We start from the raw sequence: 18865 nt of genomic DNA on the forward strand, positions 1-18865 counted from the left end.
AACGGTTTTCGCCCACGCTTTTCTTTTACGAATTTCTTAGATTTTTTCATTTTTTTAACGAATGTGTGAGATTTTTGTGTATTTAATCCGTCTAACAGTTTTCTTCGAATAATCCTTCGAGTTTATTTTTTTTTATTTTTTGCTTTTTAGTTGATTTTTTTATAATATTTTTAATTTTAGTCACTCGTAACTAAAGAAAAGCGTTTCTTATTTTTTTTTTCATATTTTTTTATTAATCTTTAGCCCCGGGGCTTTACCAATATATGAAGCATTAATATATTTAGAAAAAAACTCAAAATACAAAGTTACAATAGTACCTTACCATTGAAATTTCAAATTTTCCTAGTATTTAATAAATAAAACATGCGTGTCCTTCGAATTAAAGAACTTCTGTATGGCATCCATAAAAACCAAAGAATTGTTCATTTTTTACGTGATAAAGCTCATATAGATCTTAAATATAACGAGCCTATGAGCTAAAAAGCCACTTATTAGGCGAATTAAGAATAATATCAATAGTAGTAAATGGATATAATCATGGCATACAAATAGTATAGTACATAAGGTATATACAGCGTGGGCCAAAGAAAAGACCCCACCTCTACATTTGGCAGTAGTTATTAGATTTTAAGAAAATGGCGAAACAGGTCGATTTTTGTTCTAAGGGAGACACATTTTTACAATACATACATCTGTCATTTGTCAACTCTCTCCCTTCCACGTCCCCAACACCTTATTTTTAAAGAGGGAATAGGGGTCAAGTGGTAGCTCATTTGAAAGGGTATTCAATTCTCTATTCAATAATATAAAAATTATCATAATTATTTATACAGGGTGTCCAAAATTTTTTTAAATTAAATTAATTGACAAAAAAAGAAGAATGTTTGTAATTTTTTTATTTAAAATACATTTTACTGTTGTTAGAAAACAGAAATAAATGTTTATTTCATAAATAAACATTGATTTTCGCTTGAATTAAATGTTTAAACTTCCAAGAAGAAGGTGGATGGCAGAAGTTGGGTTGAACATTGAATTGAAACGAAAAGCAATGTTTATTTGCAGGGCCCCCGTAAGGGGTACTGGCGCCTGTGTGCAAAAAAGGATTTTGGCGCCCCTCAGGGCATTTTGGATCATGTTTTTTATTTATTTTTTGAAGGTAGGTGAACCAATTAGGTGCTTGAAATAATTCAGAAAACTGAACTTTAGAATGTGAGTTTCACCCCTTCTCGGGGGTGAAAAAACATAAAGTCCAGAATTGGATAAAATGACTAATTTCAAATAACTTTTCTTCTATAAAGATTTTTCTGTCAATACTTTTCAATAGTTTTCAAGTTATTTGCGAGTAAATTTATGTTAATTTTTCAACAAAAAAAAAGTTTTTAGACGGATTTTCGCAAATAACTCAAAAAATAAGTATTTTATCAAAAAAAAATATAGCTTATAAAAAAGTGAAAAAAATGGTGTAAGTACCGATGTATGAAGTCTGCAGACCCAATAGAAGCAGAGTCGTAGCTGATGAAAAGGAGGTTCTTATTCGTCAAATTACAAATCAAATATTTCAACGTAAAGTAACCAAAAAATCAAGCACTTATCAGCGAAAACTCATTACAACTTTTTTAAAGTGTTTAAAAGAAGCTACACATATTTTTTTTAACATTAAGAGTAAATAAGTAAGTTAAAAATAATCTTGGTCCCTTTTTTTGTAAAAAGATCATGAAAACCACCCCCTAATTAGCATCCTAAATGAAATTAATCGTTACCGCTTCACCACAAGTTACTTTACTTATGTATTGTTTATATGATCTGAGATTTCATCGGTTCAAAGTGCTTATTTTTGAAAAGGCTGTAGTTAAAAGGGCGAAAAGGGCTGAACCAGTCACAAATCATAAGTGTATGCAAAATTTGAAAATATGTATCTTTCAATTTTTGTCAGGAAAACAAAACATTCAAAATATTCAGAAAGGCAAAATCTACATTTTTTACTGCTTGAGATTTTTGGTATCACTAATTAATTTTAAAGTTATATCGAAAAAGACATTTTTTTAAGATTAAAAAAAAAATACTTTAAAACCAAGTTTTTTCACAAATGGGCACTTTAAACCGATGAAACTTACAGATCATATAAATAAAGCTTTTCTTAAACAATTTAAAGAAGTTGTAATGAGTTTTCCCCGAAAAGTGCTTAATTTTTTGCTTATTTCACGTTGAAATATTCTATTTGGAATTTGACGAATAAGAACCTACTTTTCATTAGCTATAACTCTGCTTTATACTGGGTTTTACAGACTTCATATTATTATATAAATTATTTTTTTCACTTTCTTGTAAGCTATATTTTTGCTAAGAGTATTTTTTCGATAAAATAATTAGTTTTTAATTGCGAAAAACCGTCTAAAAACGTTTTTTTTTTGTTAAAAAATTAACATACTCACTCGCAAATAACTCGAAAAGAATTGACTTAGTGAAAATCTCTATACAACAAAAGTTGCTTAGAATTAGTCAGTTTATCCAATTCCGGACTTATTTTAAACGAATGTTTTCTCACCCCCAGGTATTCTCAGGCGTATTCCCCTGAGAATACCCCTTTTACCCCCAGAGTAAAAGCACACATCGGTATCACTTCTTGTGTTGTTAGCTATGAGTATGACTAAATTTATGTCAATATAAGCGGTTCTTTAAAATTTACAACAAAAACCGTGAGTAAATGGACTATTATTAGTAGGCTAAAAATATCAAAATGAAACAAACAGAATAAAAGCATAACAAAATAAATTAAAATGCCTGACTTAAAAATCGGCAGTAACTGGATATTATAGTAATAAAATTTCGTGTGTAAACTTAATCCTATTTAACCTTTAACTACACGCGCTGGCGTATTTTGTACGCCAGATATAAGAATCCTACGGCAAATATATTTAACAATTTAATTTTTGACCTTGTTTATCTCTCTAACCTATCACTGGAATGTGCTATACAATTTGGTTTTAGTTTCGTTATAATCGGCGTTCTGGGAAGATCATAATTTACAGTTTATTATTTGTTGTTTCCGGTGGTGGACAATATACGCCACGATTATATTAATATAAGTAGTAATATAAGTACATATTTCAATTGTTTTTTAGTCATTATGGCACAAAATATATTTTTCTTTATAAACAATACTTTTTCTCCTGTAAAAAATCACATTTAAAAAAAAATTTTATTAGTAATTTTATTTATCATGGCATCCAGTTATTCCATAATTCCAGTTATAAATTTCAATTGGCTTACTGAGAACCAACTCCAAGTATTCACTGATGCCGAATAAGGTTTATAACAAACAGCTAAGTGTATTTTTTCAAAAAAAAAACAAATCCGCTGTTTTTAAGTGTATTTTCTTGTGGCTTATAAAGTACGCCACGCGTGTAGTTATGTTATAACTTGATGCTCGGGTAGTTAAAGGGTAATTTCTCAACTTTTATTTTAAAATTAATTTTTGTTTTTTTTTTGTTACTTTGCTTTTTGCAATTTTTGACCCCGGGTTTTGGCGCCCCTAAAGGATGGCGCCCGTGCGCATTGCACACTTTGCACATATGGTAGCGGGGGCCCTGTTTATTTGTGATATAAACATTCATTTCTGTTTTCTGACAACAGTAAAATGTATTTTAAATAAAATAAGTTACATACATTCTTCTTTTTTTTTGTTCTTCTTATTTTTCTTCCTGCTTTTTTAATAGGCTCGCGTCTGATCCATCTTCGGATGCCTCCTCATCAGATATCCAGGTTGTCACTCCATCTCTTCCTTGGCCTTCCTATACTCCCTCCTTCGGTCGTTTGGTGATCTATCTCGTGCTATCTTTACCAGTGTCCCTTCTCCCATTCTGCTTATATGGCTATACCATATAAGCGGAATGTAACAAAATAGCTTTTAAAGTTATACTTCTTTAGGCGCGATTGGGAGTAAAATTTCATAATAACGCGCGCATGCGCACACAGACAGTATGGCGTTTAGTTGCTAAATCGTTCAAGTTATGTATAAATATATCAGTGCAAGAAAAGGTGTGAAAAGAATATATTAGTGTTTTTAGTAAATATATTTATTATAATTTTTGTGTCTTTGGATTTGTCTTCCTCAGGAGTAAGATGAGTACCTATTAATTAAACATTTTATTGTATATTTATTATACTTCACCTTGTCTGTTTGTTGCCGTGAATTGTCATTAGGTACGTCCGAACCGATACAGACACAGTCCTCGTAGCGTATTTGGTATAGCATTCGGCCAGAGATCGAGAGGTCTTGAGTTCGAATCAGGAGCAATCCTATACTTTCTCTTATTTTTTTGAAAGCGGTAAGCACAAAATTAGTTTGGTGTTTAAAAAAATTAAAACAAACTGTTTAAAGTATATTTAATTTTAAGAAATCATATAATAGAAGTATAACTTCTTACGTGCTTACAAAGTACACAAACATTCTTTTTTTTTAATTCATGTTATTAAAAAAAAATTGAAGGCACTTGTGAGAGTGCCGACAGAAGTGAAAACTTCTTATAGTATATACATTACGAGCTCAATGCTTTTACCCCATCCTAAAAGAAGTGCTGTACCTATATCATATAAGATATGCGCGATGCGTATGCCCTATGCTATTTATGTATACATACACATAATTTCTATATGTACAAAATTGATTTCCGCGAAGTGATGACCATAAAGAAATTTTCAATTCAAAAATTTATTTCGTCGAAGCGATAACGGTCGCTAATTTAATAATTTTCCCCATCCAAAAAGTGCACAACGTCCCTCAAGAAGTTTTCACTTCAAATATTTATTTCGTCAAAGCGATGATAGTTGCTAATTTATTACTTTTTTACATCGAAATAGTGCACAACGTCCCTAAATAAGTTTCACTTTAAATATTTATTTCGTCGAAGCGATTACGGCCCTAATTCTATACTTTTCCTCCATACAAAAAGTGCACAACGTCCCCAAAAAGGTTTTACTTAAAAAATTTATTTCGTCGAAGTGATGACGGTCGCTAATTTAATAATTTTTCCTTATCCAAAAAGTGCACAACGCCCCTCAAGAAGTTTTCATTTCAAAAATTGATTTCGTCGAAGCGATGAAGGTTCGCTAATATAATATTTTCCCCATCCAAAAAGTGCACAACGTCCCTCAAGAACTTTCCACTTCTAAAATTGATTTCATCGAAGCGATGACGGTCGCTAATTTAATACTTTTTTCCATCGAAAAAGTGCACAACGTCCCTAAAAAAGTTTCACTTCAAATATTTATTTCGTCGAAGCGATGGATGACAGTCCCTAATTCAATACTTTTCGCCCATCCAAAATGTGCACAACGTCCCTAAAGAAGTTTCACTTCAAATATTTATTTCGTTGAAGCGATGACGGTCCCTAATTTAGTAATTTATCCCCATCCAAAAAGTGCACAACGTCCCTCAAGAAGTTTTCACTTTACAAATTTATTTCATCGAAGCGATGACGGTCGTGATGACGGTCGATAATTTAATACTTTTTTCCTTCCAAAAAGAGCACAACGTCTCTAAAGAAGTTTTCACTTCAAATATTTATTTCGTCGAAGCGATGACGGTCGCTTATTTAATATTTTTCCCATCCAAAAAGTACACAACGTCCCTGAAGGAGTTTCCACTTCAAAAATTGATTTCATCGAAACGACGACGATCGCTAATTTAATACTTTCTTCCATCGAAAAATTGCACAACGTCCCTAAAGAAGTTTCACTTCAAATATTTATTTCGTCGAAGCGATGACATTCTCTAATTCAATACTTTTCCCCCATCCAAAAAGTGCACAACGTCCCTCAAGAAGTTTTCACTTTACAAATTTATTTCATCGAAGCGATAACGGTCGTGATGACGGTCGATAATTTAATACTTTTTTCCATCCAAAAAGAGCACAACGTGTCTAAAGAAGTTTTCACTTCAAATGTTTATTTCGTCGAAGCGATGAGGGTCGCTTATTTATTACTTTCTCCCCATTCAAATTTAATAATATTTCCCCATCCAAAAAGTGCACAACGTCCCTAAAGAAGTTTTCACTTCAAAAATTTATTTCGCCGAAGCGATGACGGTCGCTAATTCAATACTTCTTCCCCATCTAAAAAGTGCACGACGTCCCCAAAAGAAGTTTTTACTTTAAAAATTTATTTTGCCGAAGCGATGACGGTCGCGATGAGGTTCGCTAATTCAATACTTTTTCCCTATCTAAAAAGTGCACAACGTCCCTAAAGAAATTTTCACTTCAAAAAATTATTTCGTCGAAACGATGACGGTCGCTAATTTAATACTTTTTCCCCATCCAAAAAGTGCACAACGACCCTTAAGAAGTTTTCACTTCAAAAATTTATTTCTTCGAGGCGATGACGGTCGCAACGGCGGTCGCCAATTTAATACTTTTTCCCATCCAAAAAGTGCACAACGTCCCTAAAGAAGTTTTAACTTCAATACATATACGTACAAAATATTTATTTCGCCGAAGAGATGACGGTCGCTATGACGGTCGCGAAATAAATCCTTTTTCACCATCCAAAAATAGGTTTCACATTTATTTTAAATTTTAATACTTCTACACAATTTATATATACATACACATAAAATATATATATGTACTATTTGTCAAATATAGGAAAAGGTTTCGGAATCCTAGCCGTCGGCGCAGAGAAGGGACAGAGAACGCATTCGGAGAGTAAGAGACAGAGAACGCACTCTTCCTCAAAAGTTGTTTTATTTTAATTTATTATAACATCTCAAGCAAGTAGGTAGGTATTATTTAAAAAATACGTCGTGCATTTATTTTATATTCATCAGCTTTTTTCCAATAAAGGTTTAGATTTTACATGCGTTTACACTAAATAAATAAACAATATAATGAAATGAAACTATATAATATAAAGTAAATAATTTTATTAAAAAATAAAGACAAGTAAATACAAAAGAAGATAATGATAACCCATAAATTTTAATAAACAATGTGAAAATATGACTACTGTTATAGGGGTAGCCATATTAATTAAAGGAAACATTTACTAAAAAGCAATAATAATAAAAATACAACAGTAAAAGCAGATACTTTAGCTGGATTTCCTAGTAACCTCATGGCTATTGCAGGTTTCGAGGATATTGCAGGGGCAGTTGATAATGGTAACCTAGATGTTTTAACGAATAAATTGATTTTATTTTGGATTGAGCCTTAGAAATGGACAGAAAATAATATTTTAAAACTTAGCGAAGAGAGAGCAATAAGAAATAATAATTAAGAAGAGTAAAATGTTTACAGAGGCTCAACTCCTAAAAAATCACTATCAGACTCAGAATTATCATCACTGAAATCACTACTACTGTCTTCATCAAGATTAATTATTATTTTATCAAAAACTACATCTAGAACAGGTTCCTTTTCCCTAAAAAATTTTTCGAAACTTTTAGCGTGTTCACATCGTTTTTTCCACTCTTCATTTGAAAATGTTTCAAAAAATTCATCGCAAAAACGATCCACATCACTAAACTTAAAGTCAACGTTTTTATCAGCCACGTATTTCTTAAGAGCTGCCCACACTAATTCTATGGGATTCAGATCTGGATGATACGGAGGTAGCCGTAATACCGAATGACCACTATTACCCAGTATTCTGTCAATTTCATGCACCTTAAATCTGGGTTTATGGCTTTGTACAATGCTATAAAGATCTACTTTTAACATATCTTCTGAAAAAGGCGGGTTGCGTTTTATTAGCCAGTCTTTCATTACACTTTTCGTTGAACTCATAGTAGGACACTTTTCAGCTTGCACGTTGTGATAAGGAGCGTTGTCAACAACCAGTACACTACGTGGAGGAAGATTGGGAATAAGCATTTCCTGAAGCCATTTTTTATAATTTTCATAATTCATTTCACTGTGGTAGTCACCTGTTTTTGTGTTGGATTTAAATTTCAAATAAGCATTTTTTACAAAACCGTTTTCTCCACCTGCATGCACTATAATCAGTCTCTGACCTTTTGAAATCGGAGCACGTAATCCCTCATTGGAATGGTCGCTCCAACTTTTCGAATGAGTATGGGAAGAATGAATGTAGGTTTCGTCCATGTAAATGATAGGGCGCTTATCTTCTCGGTATTTTTTAATATCTCGAAGAAAGTTACGCCTCAATTGTTGGATTTGCGGTTTTTCCATTAAAAGTTTTTTATTAGTTTTTGTTTTTCTCCAACGAAACCCTATATCCTTCATGGCTTTTCTCAATGATTCATGCGAACCATTGTAGTTGTACTCAGTGGAAAATTTTCTATGTATTCGTCGTAAAGTTGGAACTTGTTTTTCGGTAGTACAAAAATTAATAATAAATCGACGAAGCACCCCTTTGTCGCACTCATCCAAGTTCGATTTTAAAGCAGACTTATTTCTTTTTTTATTTGGAGTACTAAATGTTGATGCTGTACCGTCTTGGATGCACTTCATTTCGTTCGAAATCGCTTGTATGGCGCTTAAACTTACACCTGTTGCTCTTACAACACGTTTTTGCACTTGTTTTAAATCTATTAGAGGTACGTTGTCCCTTGCTTCTTGTTGCATAAAATGCATAACATTTGCTATAATTTCTCGGCTTTGACCGGACAAAACTTTTCCATTTAATTTGGATTTAAATTCCATTTTACGTCACTGTCGGTGTTCTTTAAGAAACCTCTGCCGCAGACTATACCGACCGAACTTTACACGTTGAATTGTAGACTTCGACTGGTTATATTTTCGATAAATTTAGTGCGCATCAGGTGGGCGTGGCGACTGAAGATTTTCAAACTTCTTCCTATGTTTGACAACTTTGTACCTACAAAATTTATTTCGCCGGAGAGATGACGGTCGTTATGATGGTCGCGAAATTAATCTTTTTTCCCCATCGTAAAATAGGTTTTATATTTATTTTAAATTTAATACTTCTATACAATTTATATATACATACACATAATAAATTAATATATATACAAAATTTATTTCGCCGAAGAGATGACGGTCGCTATGATGGTCGCGAAATTAATCTTTTTTCCCCATCGTAAAATAGGTTTTATATTTATTTTAAATTTAATACTTCTATACAATTTATATATACATACACATAATAAATTAATATACAAAATTTATTTCGCCGAAGAGATGACGGTCGCTATGATGGTCGCGAAATTAATATTTTTCCCCATCGTAAAATAGGTTTTACATTTATTATAAACTTAAATACGTCTACAGTCTACACAATGTATATATACATATACATACACATAATATATAGCATGAGCGATGACGGTCGCAATGACGGTCGCAATGACGGTCGGGATGAGGGTCGCGATGACGGTCGCGAATTCAATGCTTTTTCCCCTATCCAAAGAAAGTGCACAACGTGCCTAAAGAAGTTTTCACTTCAAAAAAAATTACATCCTGTATAAATGATAATGTTTATGTTACTGCATAGAGAATAGGATATCCTTTCAAATAAGCTACCACACGATTCCTATTCCCTATTTAAAAATAAGGTGTTCGGGACGTGGAAGGGAGGAGTTTGAAAAATGACAGATGTATGTATCGTAAAAATGTGTCCCCCTTAGAATAAAAATCGACCTGTTTCGGCATTTCCTCAAAATCTAGTAACTACTACCAAATATCGAGGTGGACTCTTTTCTTTGGACCACCCTCTAGATAAAATCCCTTATCGGGATTTTAGGTAAAGTTGACACCAATCCCTTATTTCAGTGCGTCATAGTTTGTCAAATTCTCTCTATCGTGATTATTATTATTATTAAGGTAGGTACATAGAACTCAGAAAATTATGTATTTGTTGACGGATAGTTGCATACTTTCATAATGTCAGTGGGTAAAATTACAATATGGTCATTCTAGGTTAGTTATATTTTGACATTTTATCATTGATGCACTGAAAGAAGGGTTTGATAAGAACTTTAATAATAAAATATGTATAAAAAATACAAAAACTTAAACAATAGCATAATATTCTTGATTAATTCTTAATTATAGGTTATTGTTATGTTTCTTGTAAATAATTGTAAGTAGTTTATATTGCAAAATAAATTGTTTTAGTGTAAATAATCGATGTAGTTTAAATAAAATAAATTAAATAAAAATGTAAATAAAAGACGATTTGTTTAATTTTAATCCCTTCAATATTTTTAATATTTAAAAACATGTTTTACTCAAAATCATCAAAAGCTATTCCATCCATCGTCGGATGTAAGCCTCCCTTAAGGGTCGTTTAAACACAGCGATAAATCAAACAACTTATCAAGGTCAATCGAGTTGTTGCAACTTATCATTGTGTGTAAACGGTGGATCGCACAACTTATCAAAGTTGGAGTTGGGTTGAAGGTGGTATCGCATTGAATCGCATCGTCTAAACAGCGTTTCAACTTGTCATCACAACTAGTTGCTGTGACTTATCGTTGTGTTTAAACGACGCTTTAGAGTAAGAACATAACATAACAAGTGGGTCTCGGTGGAGGTGGATGTGGAGGTCGGGTTCGATGTCGACATCCATATAAAACAAACACATTGTACTTTTAAGGTAGACTTCCGCACCAAGCGACCGAGACAGGAGACCGCGACAGGCGACAGATAGGTCGCGAATAGACGATAGTTGGTCGCTGGTCTCGGTCGCGGGCTGCAGAACTACCCTGATATAATTGCATTGAGAGTAGTCGTGGGGAGACCTCGCCTATCTGTCGCCTGTCGCGGTCTCCTGTCTCGGTCGCTTGGTGCGGAAGTCTACCTAGGAGGTTTACATCGATGCTTTTGAAAATAAAATGAGTTTGTTTTACATGAATGTCTACTGCGCGGCCTACAAGGATGCTTTCTTGTGATTGATCCGTTGTTCGAAGCCAAGTTGTTATTACCTGCGCTATCTGAGTTGATACTTTTTATACAGGGTGATTGATTAGTAGGGTAAAGCTCAATAGCTCCGCTATAGTAATAGATAGCAATAAAAGTTAATAACAAAAATTTTAGCCACCTTTGAGCTTCACATTATAAAATTAGTTAGAATGTTATAGGGTGTTCTATGACACAGTGGCAGACCTAACTTATGTTTTTTTAAATGAAACACCTTATATTTTATTTTATATTCGAAATCCTGTTAACTTCTCCATCACAAAAATATAAAGGTTTGTAATGTTATACAGGGTATTTACAAAGTTATAACCAATTTTTTATGAAAAGTTCAACTCCCTGTATAAATAAAAATAAGCACAACAGCAATGGTTTATTAATGCCATATTTTTTTATTTATTGTCAAAACTTTTAAGAATTATTGATATTGCAAATTTTCTTTATATCAAATACAGGGTGAGTCAAAACGCAAGTACATTATTTTCTCAGTAATGTTAAATGGAACACCCTGTATTTTATATCATTGTTGAAAAGTAACATTAACGTACTTTAATTTTTATATAACATTCCCTATGCCCAAATTTATTAGTTTTCGAGATATTTTCATTTTTCAGAGCAAATTATTTTAGGTGTTTAAATTTATCTAAATTTTAAGTAAGCCATGACTTAATTGACAATTGAAGATTACCGATTATCAATCCGGTAATCAATGTAACACTGTAGCAAATAAAGAAATAAAAATAATTTATTAGTAATACATTTTACAAACAAAAACATAACCACTACATGCAACATTTTTGAAACAATTAAAAACTATCTTTTTATGTAAATGCAACAAATAAACAAAGAAAATTAGTAATAAATTTTACAAAAAAACAAACAAACACAAAATACAATATTTTGTAAAGACAATTAAACACTACTTTTGTATGTAAATGTAACAATGTAACAAATAAAGAACGAAACATAATTTATCAGTAATACATTTTGCAAAAAATATGTTTGAAAAAATTAGAAGCTACTTTTAATAAAATATTTTTAATATTTAATTACATAAGGTGTTCAAAATTATCGCCTAACACATTTATGTACGCCTAAAAACGATCATTGAATGAGCTACTTACTCTACGGAGCATTTGTAAATTAACACATCGAAATACACTTTGTATTCTATTTTTCATTTATTCATTCATTCATCCATTTATTTACCCACGGTAAAACCCCATTAACAGTAAAAATACAATAAAAAATGAGGTACAATCATTCATTAAAATATAAGAAGTAAAAATAAGAAAAGAAAAGGCTTGAAAAATCACCAGGCAAGATATTCAAAACATAACAGTTAGAAAAATAAAATATAAAATGTACACATGTAACTGAAACAAATCAATAAAATTAAACAAAACACAAATACAATAATAAAATACAACAATATTGCAAGATGAAACCTAATTATCACATGGCAAGAGATCTCCTCAGTTGGCCCAGGCTTATATTAAACAGATCCATATCAAAACCATTAAGGAAGTACATATAGCTCTAAAGGCATGTTACTACCGTAGGATGTTCTGTGAAAGGCCGTGTTAAAGGTAACATTGTAGGGTAAACCTGGATATGGAACATTAAATCTTATACTATCCAACAAACTGGGACAATCAATAAGTCCATTAATGATTTTGAAAACAAAGACACCTCCCCAAATATCACGCCTAACACTAAGGGGAGCTAATGATAAACGTTGCTCAATCCCAGTGTAATCATGGTTCTCAATAGAAGTCTGAGTTTTATAAGCACAGTATTTTAGGAACTTATGTTGGACTTTTTCAATAGTGTCAATATGAATTTGATGGTACGGAGACCAAACTACCGAACAATATTCTAATATAGATCTGACTAGACAACAATAGATCAACCTAATAGCATCAATAGAGAAGTATTTAGAGTTTCTTTTAACAAATCCAAGTAATTTAGAAGCTTTTACGGACAATGAATTGATATGTTCGACAAATGAGAGCTTTTCATCCATGATAACACCTAGATCTCTAACAGACGAGACATATCTAAGAGGTTTACTGTCTATGTGATAAGCAGTATCAATTCCGTTTAATTTACGGGAAAAACTAATATAACAACACTTCTCAACACATAACTGAAGATTATTGCAAACGCACCAATCAAATAAGCGATCCATATCAGCCTGTAAAAGTTTCTGATCCTCAATATCATTAACAACTCTCCAAAATTTTACTTCATCAGCCAACATTAAACATTTACTATATAAGAAGCAATTAACGATATCATTAACAAATAGGTCAAAAAACAGGGGAGACGTATGCCCACCCTGTGGAACACCAGAACTTACAGTAATAACATCAGAAAAAAGAGCACCCACTTTAACTCGTTTTGTACGACCAGATAAAAAGTTTTTAACCCACTCAACAAAATGGACATGAAAACCATACGAATGTCAATTTATTAAGGAGAATTTGGTGATCAACACGATCAAATGCCCTACTGAAATCCGTATAAATAGCATCAATCTGCTTACGATCTTCCATATGCTTTAAGAGATCAGATTGGTAGCAAACTAGATTCGTTACTGTAGATTTTTGTTTGCAAAAACCGTGCTGAGATTCAGAAATCAGACCCCTGCACAACCACGACAACTGCTTAGCTACAAAACTATCAAAGAGTTTGGGATTTGCAGATTGAATGCATATACTACGATAATTTTCTATGTCATCCTTCTTACCTTTTTTAAATATGGGTACAACAAAACTCTCCTTCCAAGCACCTGGAAATATAGAAGACTGTAAGGATTTATTAAATAATAACAGTAATGGCCCAACAACAGTGCAGACACATTTTTTTAAAAGGAAATTAGGAACACCATCTGTTTTATTTGGAAGAGAACATATACCATGAAAAATATCAGTGACAGTAAAGTCAGTGATATTGAAGCAAGCACCGATGTTGCTATCTAAATGTGCACTGGGTAACTTGAGATCGTTATTACTGGGTAAGTAAACAGTCTGAAAGAAATCTTTGAATAAATTAGCAATACCTTGTCCATTAGAAGCTGACCGTTCATTATAAAACATCAAATCAGGAAGGCTGTGACTAGACAGTTTATCCCTAATATATTTCCAACAAGAAAAAGTGTTATTCTGCAATTCAGCATCTAAACCTCTAATATACAGGAAAAAGCATGCATCAGACAACCGTTTACATTCTGATCGGAGACGAGAGAAATTGGAATAATTAACATCAGACCGATTCTTCATGTACAGAGAGTGGGCATACTTCTTTTCTCTCGTCAAACATCTAAGATCATGAGAAAACCACTTAGGAAAAGTAGAAGATCTATAGCGTTTCAAAGGTACAAAAAAAGCGATACCTGTAGCAAGAATTTCATTGAATACTTGAGTTGATACATTTATATCGCTATAACCTAAGCATTCCTGCCAATCTATAGCAGCCAAGAAGTTATTAAACTCAAAGTAGTTGCCGTTCCTGAAATCATACTAGAATTGATCATAGGACAGACATGAAGAGGAGGATGTGTTTAAGGCCATCAAACTAGCTTCATAGCCGAAATGATGTAAACTAGAGTTCAAGAGAGGATTACCCGCCCTTGTGATAACCAAGTCCCTATCGTTAGAGAAAACCAGCTCTAAAAATACATTTCTGTCATTAGGTAAAGAGTTTAGTTGGTAAAATTTTAGGTAACCATAAGCTTGTGCTACATCAACAGCTGGATCACCTCCTGGACAATGAACTAGGATACCAAACTCATCATTGGACCATACTGCATTTGGTAAGTTGTAATCGCCAAACATGTAAATATTAAGTGATGGATACTGAAGAACAATTTCTTCCATGGATTGGCAGTGCCACATGTATGCTTCCCGGGAAGAATGATGAGGAATATAAGTACCCCCAGTTATAAACTTGGACTTACCAAACTGACACAAAATAAGAAGTTGTTCAATACGGTCTTCATTGATAGAGATATAATGAGATTGTAGCTTGCTCCTAACAAATATCAGGACACCACCTACATTCAATTTGTCACTAGATTTCAGACTTCTGTCACAATGAAAAACATCAAAACCATCACATCTCAATTCACTGTCCCTGAAGTTATCATTCAAATTACTCTCAACTAGTATGATTATGTCGTATGGACAGCATGACACATTTATTAACAAATCAGAAAGTCTTGTACGCACGCCACCAACATTCTGATAGTACACTGTTAATGGGTAAGAGCAAGGTTTTTTGGTTTTGAATTGACGACTACTGGCTCATCGTGACGGAACTGGATAGACAAATTCTCCTCATCCGCATTTTTTTTCTCCAATAACGACTTTTTCGCTGCTTTATAAGCTTCTTGTTCCATTTTGGTTTGATCACCAGACATTTTATATCTAGATCCACGAAGATTATTGCGAGATTTTTTCAGGGCCAATTTTACAGTGTTAGAGCCACAGATAACTTTGGCTGGTCTAGCACGATCAGAGACTTTACCAATACGTAGTACATGAGTATTGTAGATTCTTCATTCTGTATACCAATCATTCGGTAAACCTCATGAACAATATTTTTATCATGGTCAATTCGATCATTTAAAGTGGTGGAATTGGATTCAGGAATACAGTGGAACCTCGTTAACTCGGATTAATCGGGACCGCGGCCGATCCGGGTTATCGAAAATCCGGGTTAGCCGGAGAAAATGGTAAAAATTAATAAAATACGGTATACTTCCGTTATAATTGAAATAACATGAAATATATGCACAGTACACACCTAAATTACTTATCAATTACGCCTTTATCAATTCTACCTAATGCTTCTAGTTTCTTTTCCATTGTCACAACAACATTTTTACGTTTTGTTGCCATTACGTAGACAAAAAAACACGCAAACACAAAATCTGAATAGATTTACGAATGATTACAGAACGGAAGCGAACAATACGACTGTACTACACACAATATCGGTCTCAATCGCAACGATGTTATGTTATTTAATAACAATGAAGACTAAGAACATTGTTCAAAAAAGAATTTTGTAATAGTCTTTTAGTTTTTTTTAAACAATGCTTTATCTACCCACGGTTTTACTCAATGCTAAGACAGTTTGAAATAAATAAAGGATACTACAGGTGCCAGTTGTTTCCGATAACACGACAATGAACGTCGTGTGCCATTAGTCATTTTTGCTATCGTGTATGTATATAGTTCAAATTACACAAATACCCATTATCTCTCAAATATTATATTACATACATTTTTATTGTTGAAATGTTTGTCTGATAAAAATCGGTCCGGGTTAGCCGGACTTCCGGGTTATCGGGTGCCGACTTATCGGGGTTCCACTGTATTGTATAATATGAGATTATTAGCTCTAACTAAGCGCTGTTGTACTTCATAGAAAACTGAACTAGTTTTAGTTTCGTTTTTTGTTTGATTTTTTAAATTAGCCAATTCTAGCTCTAAAGAACTAATCTTATCTTTCAGTGCTTTAATCTCTCTGAGCACTGCTGGGGCAGATTTGAAGGCATATTTGCAATCACGACAGAAAAAAAACATGGATCTTTTCTGCAATGCAATCGCCCTAAATTCAGTGCTAGACAAACCAAGACATTTCTCATTTAGGTGAAATGGTAACTGGCAACTATCACAAACGGCAATTTTATCATCATCAGCAATTTTATTGCAACCACCACCTGTAAATTTGCCAGCCATAACCTCCAATATATAAACGAAACTTGCACTAGGTTAAAAAAATAAATCTCATTCTCTCTCATCTCTTTCATCTCATCCCTTGTTGTTGGAGGTATTTTATAAACTTCATTATTAACGTAACCCCAAAAAAATCAGTCCAGTTTATTAAAATCTGCTTATTTGGGTGGCCACGCTACTGGTCCATTGAAAAATGAAAATATCTCGAAAACTAATGAATTTAGACATAGGGAATGTTATCTAAAAATTAAAGTACGGTAATGGTACTTTTCAATAGTGATATAAAATAGAGGGTGTTCCATTTAAAATTACTGAGAAAATAATGTACTTGCGTTTTGACTCACCCTGTATTTGATATAAAGAAAATTAGCAATATCGACCATTCTTGAAAATTTTGACAATACGTTAAAAAATATGGCATTAATAAACCATTGTTGTTTTGCTTATTTTTATTTATACAGGGAGTTGAACTTGTTACGATTTTCATATAAAATTGGTTATAACTTTGTAAATACCCTGTAAAATATAACTGAGGAGCATTTTCTATATGCATTTTGTCCATTTTTTCAAATTTTCAACTATAGATGGCATCGCAAACTATATGTATAGAGCCACCATTTTGTGTCACAAAAGAAGTTCTAAATGAATTCTGCTGTCTGAAAATTAAATAAACAAAATACCTTTTACTTTCTATGTGCTGTATGTCCATTGACGGTAGACAAACTAACCGAAGTTTGTCCGTGCGCTATGGACTAATTGCGATTTGTTTGTCATTGGCAGTCATTGTCGTTGTATACTTGGTGTCTGTACTATTAAGTTTGTTTTATGCGCGTTTGTTTTTCCAATTTTCAACAAAACAATATAAAATAATGGATGTAGCTGTGACAGGGGATCCTGTAGTTGGTGATACGGACCGTGGTAGCAGAAAAAGACATATAACTGGTAAAAACAAACTGATAAAAAGAAAAATGCAATCTGGCAGTGGTATTGTTGAGAAACGTGGAGGGGACAAACGGTCTTTCAACGACTTTTTCGACTTTAAACCTACCTACGGTAGAACTTCAAAACCAAATTAAACCAAAAAAACTCCAGAATCTCTCGAAACTTCTAGTGGAACTCTATCAGAGAAGTACTGGGTCAACGATTCTGAGCTAACATGGCTACAACCAATTCTTTCTGACACTGGTGAGCAAAATGGAAATCAAGCTATCCTTGGTTAAACTGAGGATGATGATGTTATCGAAGGAGCTGAGTGTTGTGATTGCAATGATAATGACAATGGGGACCTTTATGACATGTAAAATACCATTATTTTTCCATTAATTTTTAAACAATATTTTGTATTTAAAAATAAAATACTATTTGTATGAAGTTACTTGAGCTTTATTACATCGTTACTACCAAAAGTCAGTCATACAGCTTTGTGTAGATAATCAAAATGCGTTTTGTCCAAGGATGACAATCTAAATGCAGTTTGTCCAACAGTTTTTTCAAGTCTTTTGGGATATTATTAATACTAGATTTTTGGCATATAAGTATAATATTTGAATGATTTTTTATCCATTTTTTAGATATATCAGTTTTTCATTTAATTGCTTGCCAAACGCGTAGCAGTTTTTCTCTATTTGCCAAAATTACAAAATATGGACAAACTGCATTTAGAAAATTTGCTCCTCAACTAACCTTTATATTTTTGTGATGGAGAACTTAACAGGATGTCGAATTTAAAATAAAATATAGGGTGCTCCATTTAAAAAAACATAAATTTGGTCTGCCACTGTGTTATCGAACACCCTGTAACCTTCAAACTAATTTTGTAATGTGAAGCTCAAAGGTGGCTAAAATTTTTGTTATTAACTTGTATTGCTATCTATTACTATAGCGGAGCTATTGAGCTTTACCCTACTAATCAATCACCCTGTATTGTATAATCCCTTTTGTGTATTTAGTTTATTTTTGAATTTGTAAGTAATTAAATTTAGTAAATTTTTGAAATATGAAGAAGGATCTTATTATTTACAGCTGGCATTTCATCACTATTATCACTTGACTGACACAACATCGCAAAAGCACAATATTTTGTCACTAAAATTTCATTAAACTACTTCACTTGATAGTGGTTCTAGTTCTAGCTCGACTGACAGCGCAGGTGACCTCCTTGCTATGTGCTGTCGACATCGACCGCGACTTAACTAGTGGCATCTACCGCGACCTACACATCCA

General features: G+C 32.9%; 1 protein-coding gene across 1 annotated transcript; it reads right to left on the bottom strand.

The window, feature by feature from the left end:
* Positions 1-7286: 7286 nt before the first annotated feature.
* Positions 7287-8660, bottom strand: LOC126886060 (uncharacterized). The gene has a single exon (XM_050652901.1). It carries the CDS (start codon positions 8658-8660, stop codon positions 7287-7289), a length of 1374 nt encoding a protein of 457 aa, XP_050508858.1.
* Between the last annotated feature and the right edge of the window lie 10205 nt (positions 8661-18865).

Source organism: Diabrotica virgifera, chromosome 6, assembly GCF_917563875.1.
Source record: "Diabrotica virgifera virgifera chromosome 6, PGI_DIABVI_V3a".
NCBI classification, from domain to species: domain Eukaryota; kingdom Metazoa; phylum Arthropoda; class Insecta; order Coleoptera; family Chrysomelidae; genus Diabrotica; species Diabrotica virgifera.

Excerpts from the sequence above, each read along its gene's own strand:
- LOC126886060 (XM_050652901.1), bottom strand. The coding sequence starts at position 8,660 with ATGGAATTTAAATCCAAATTAAATGGAAAAGTTTTGTCCGGTCAAAGC.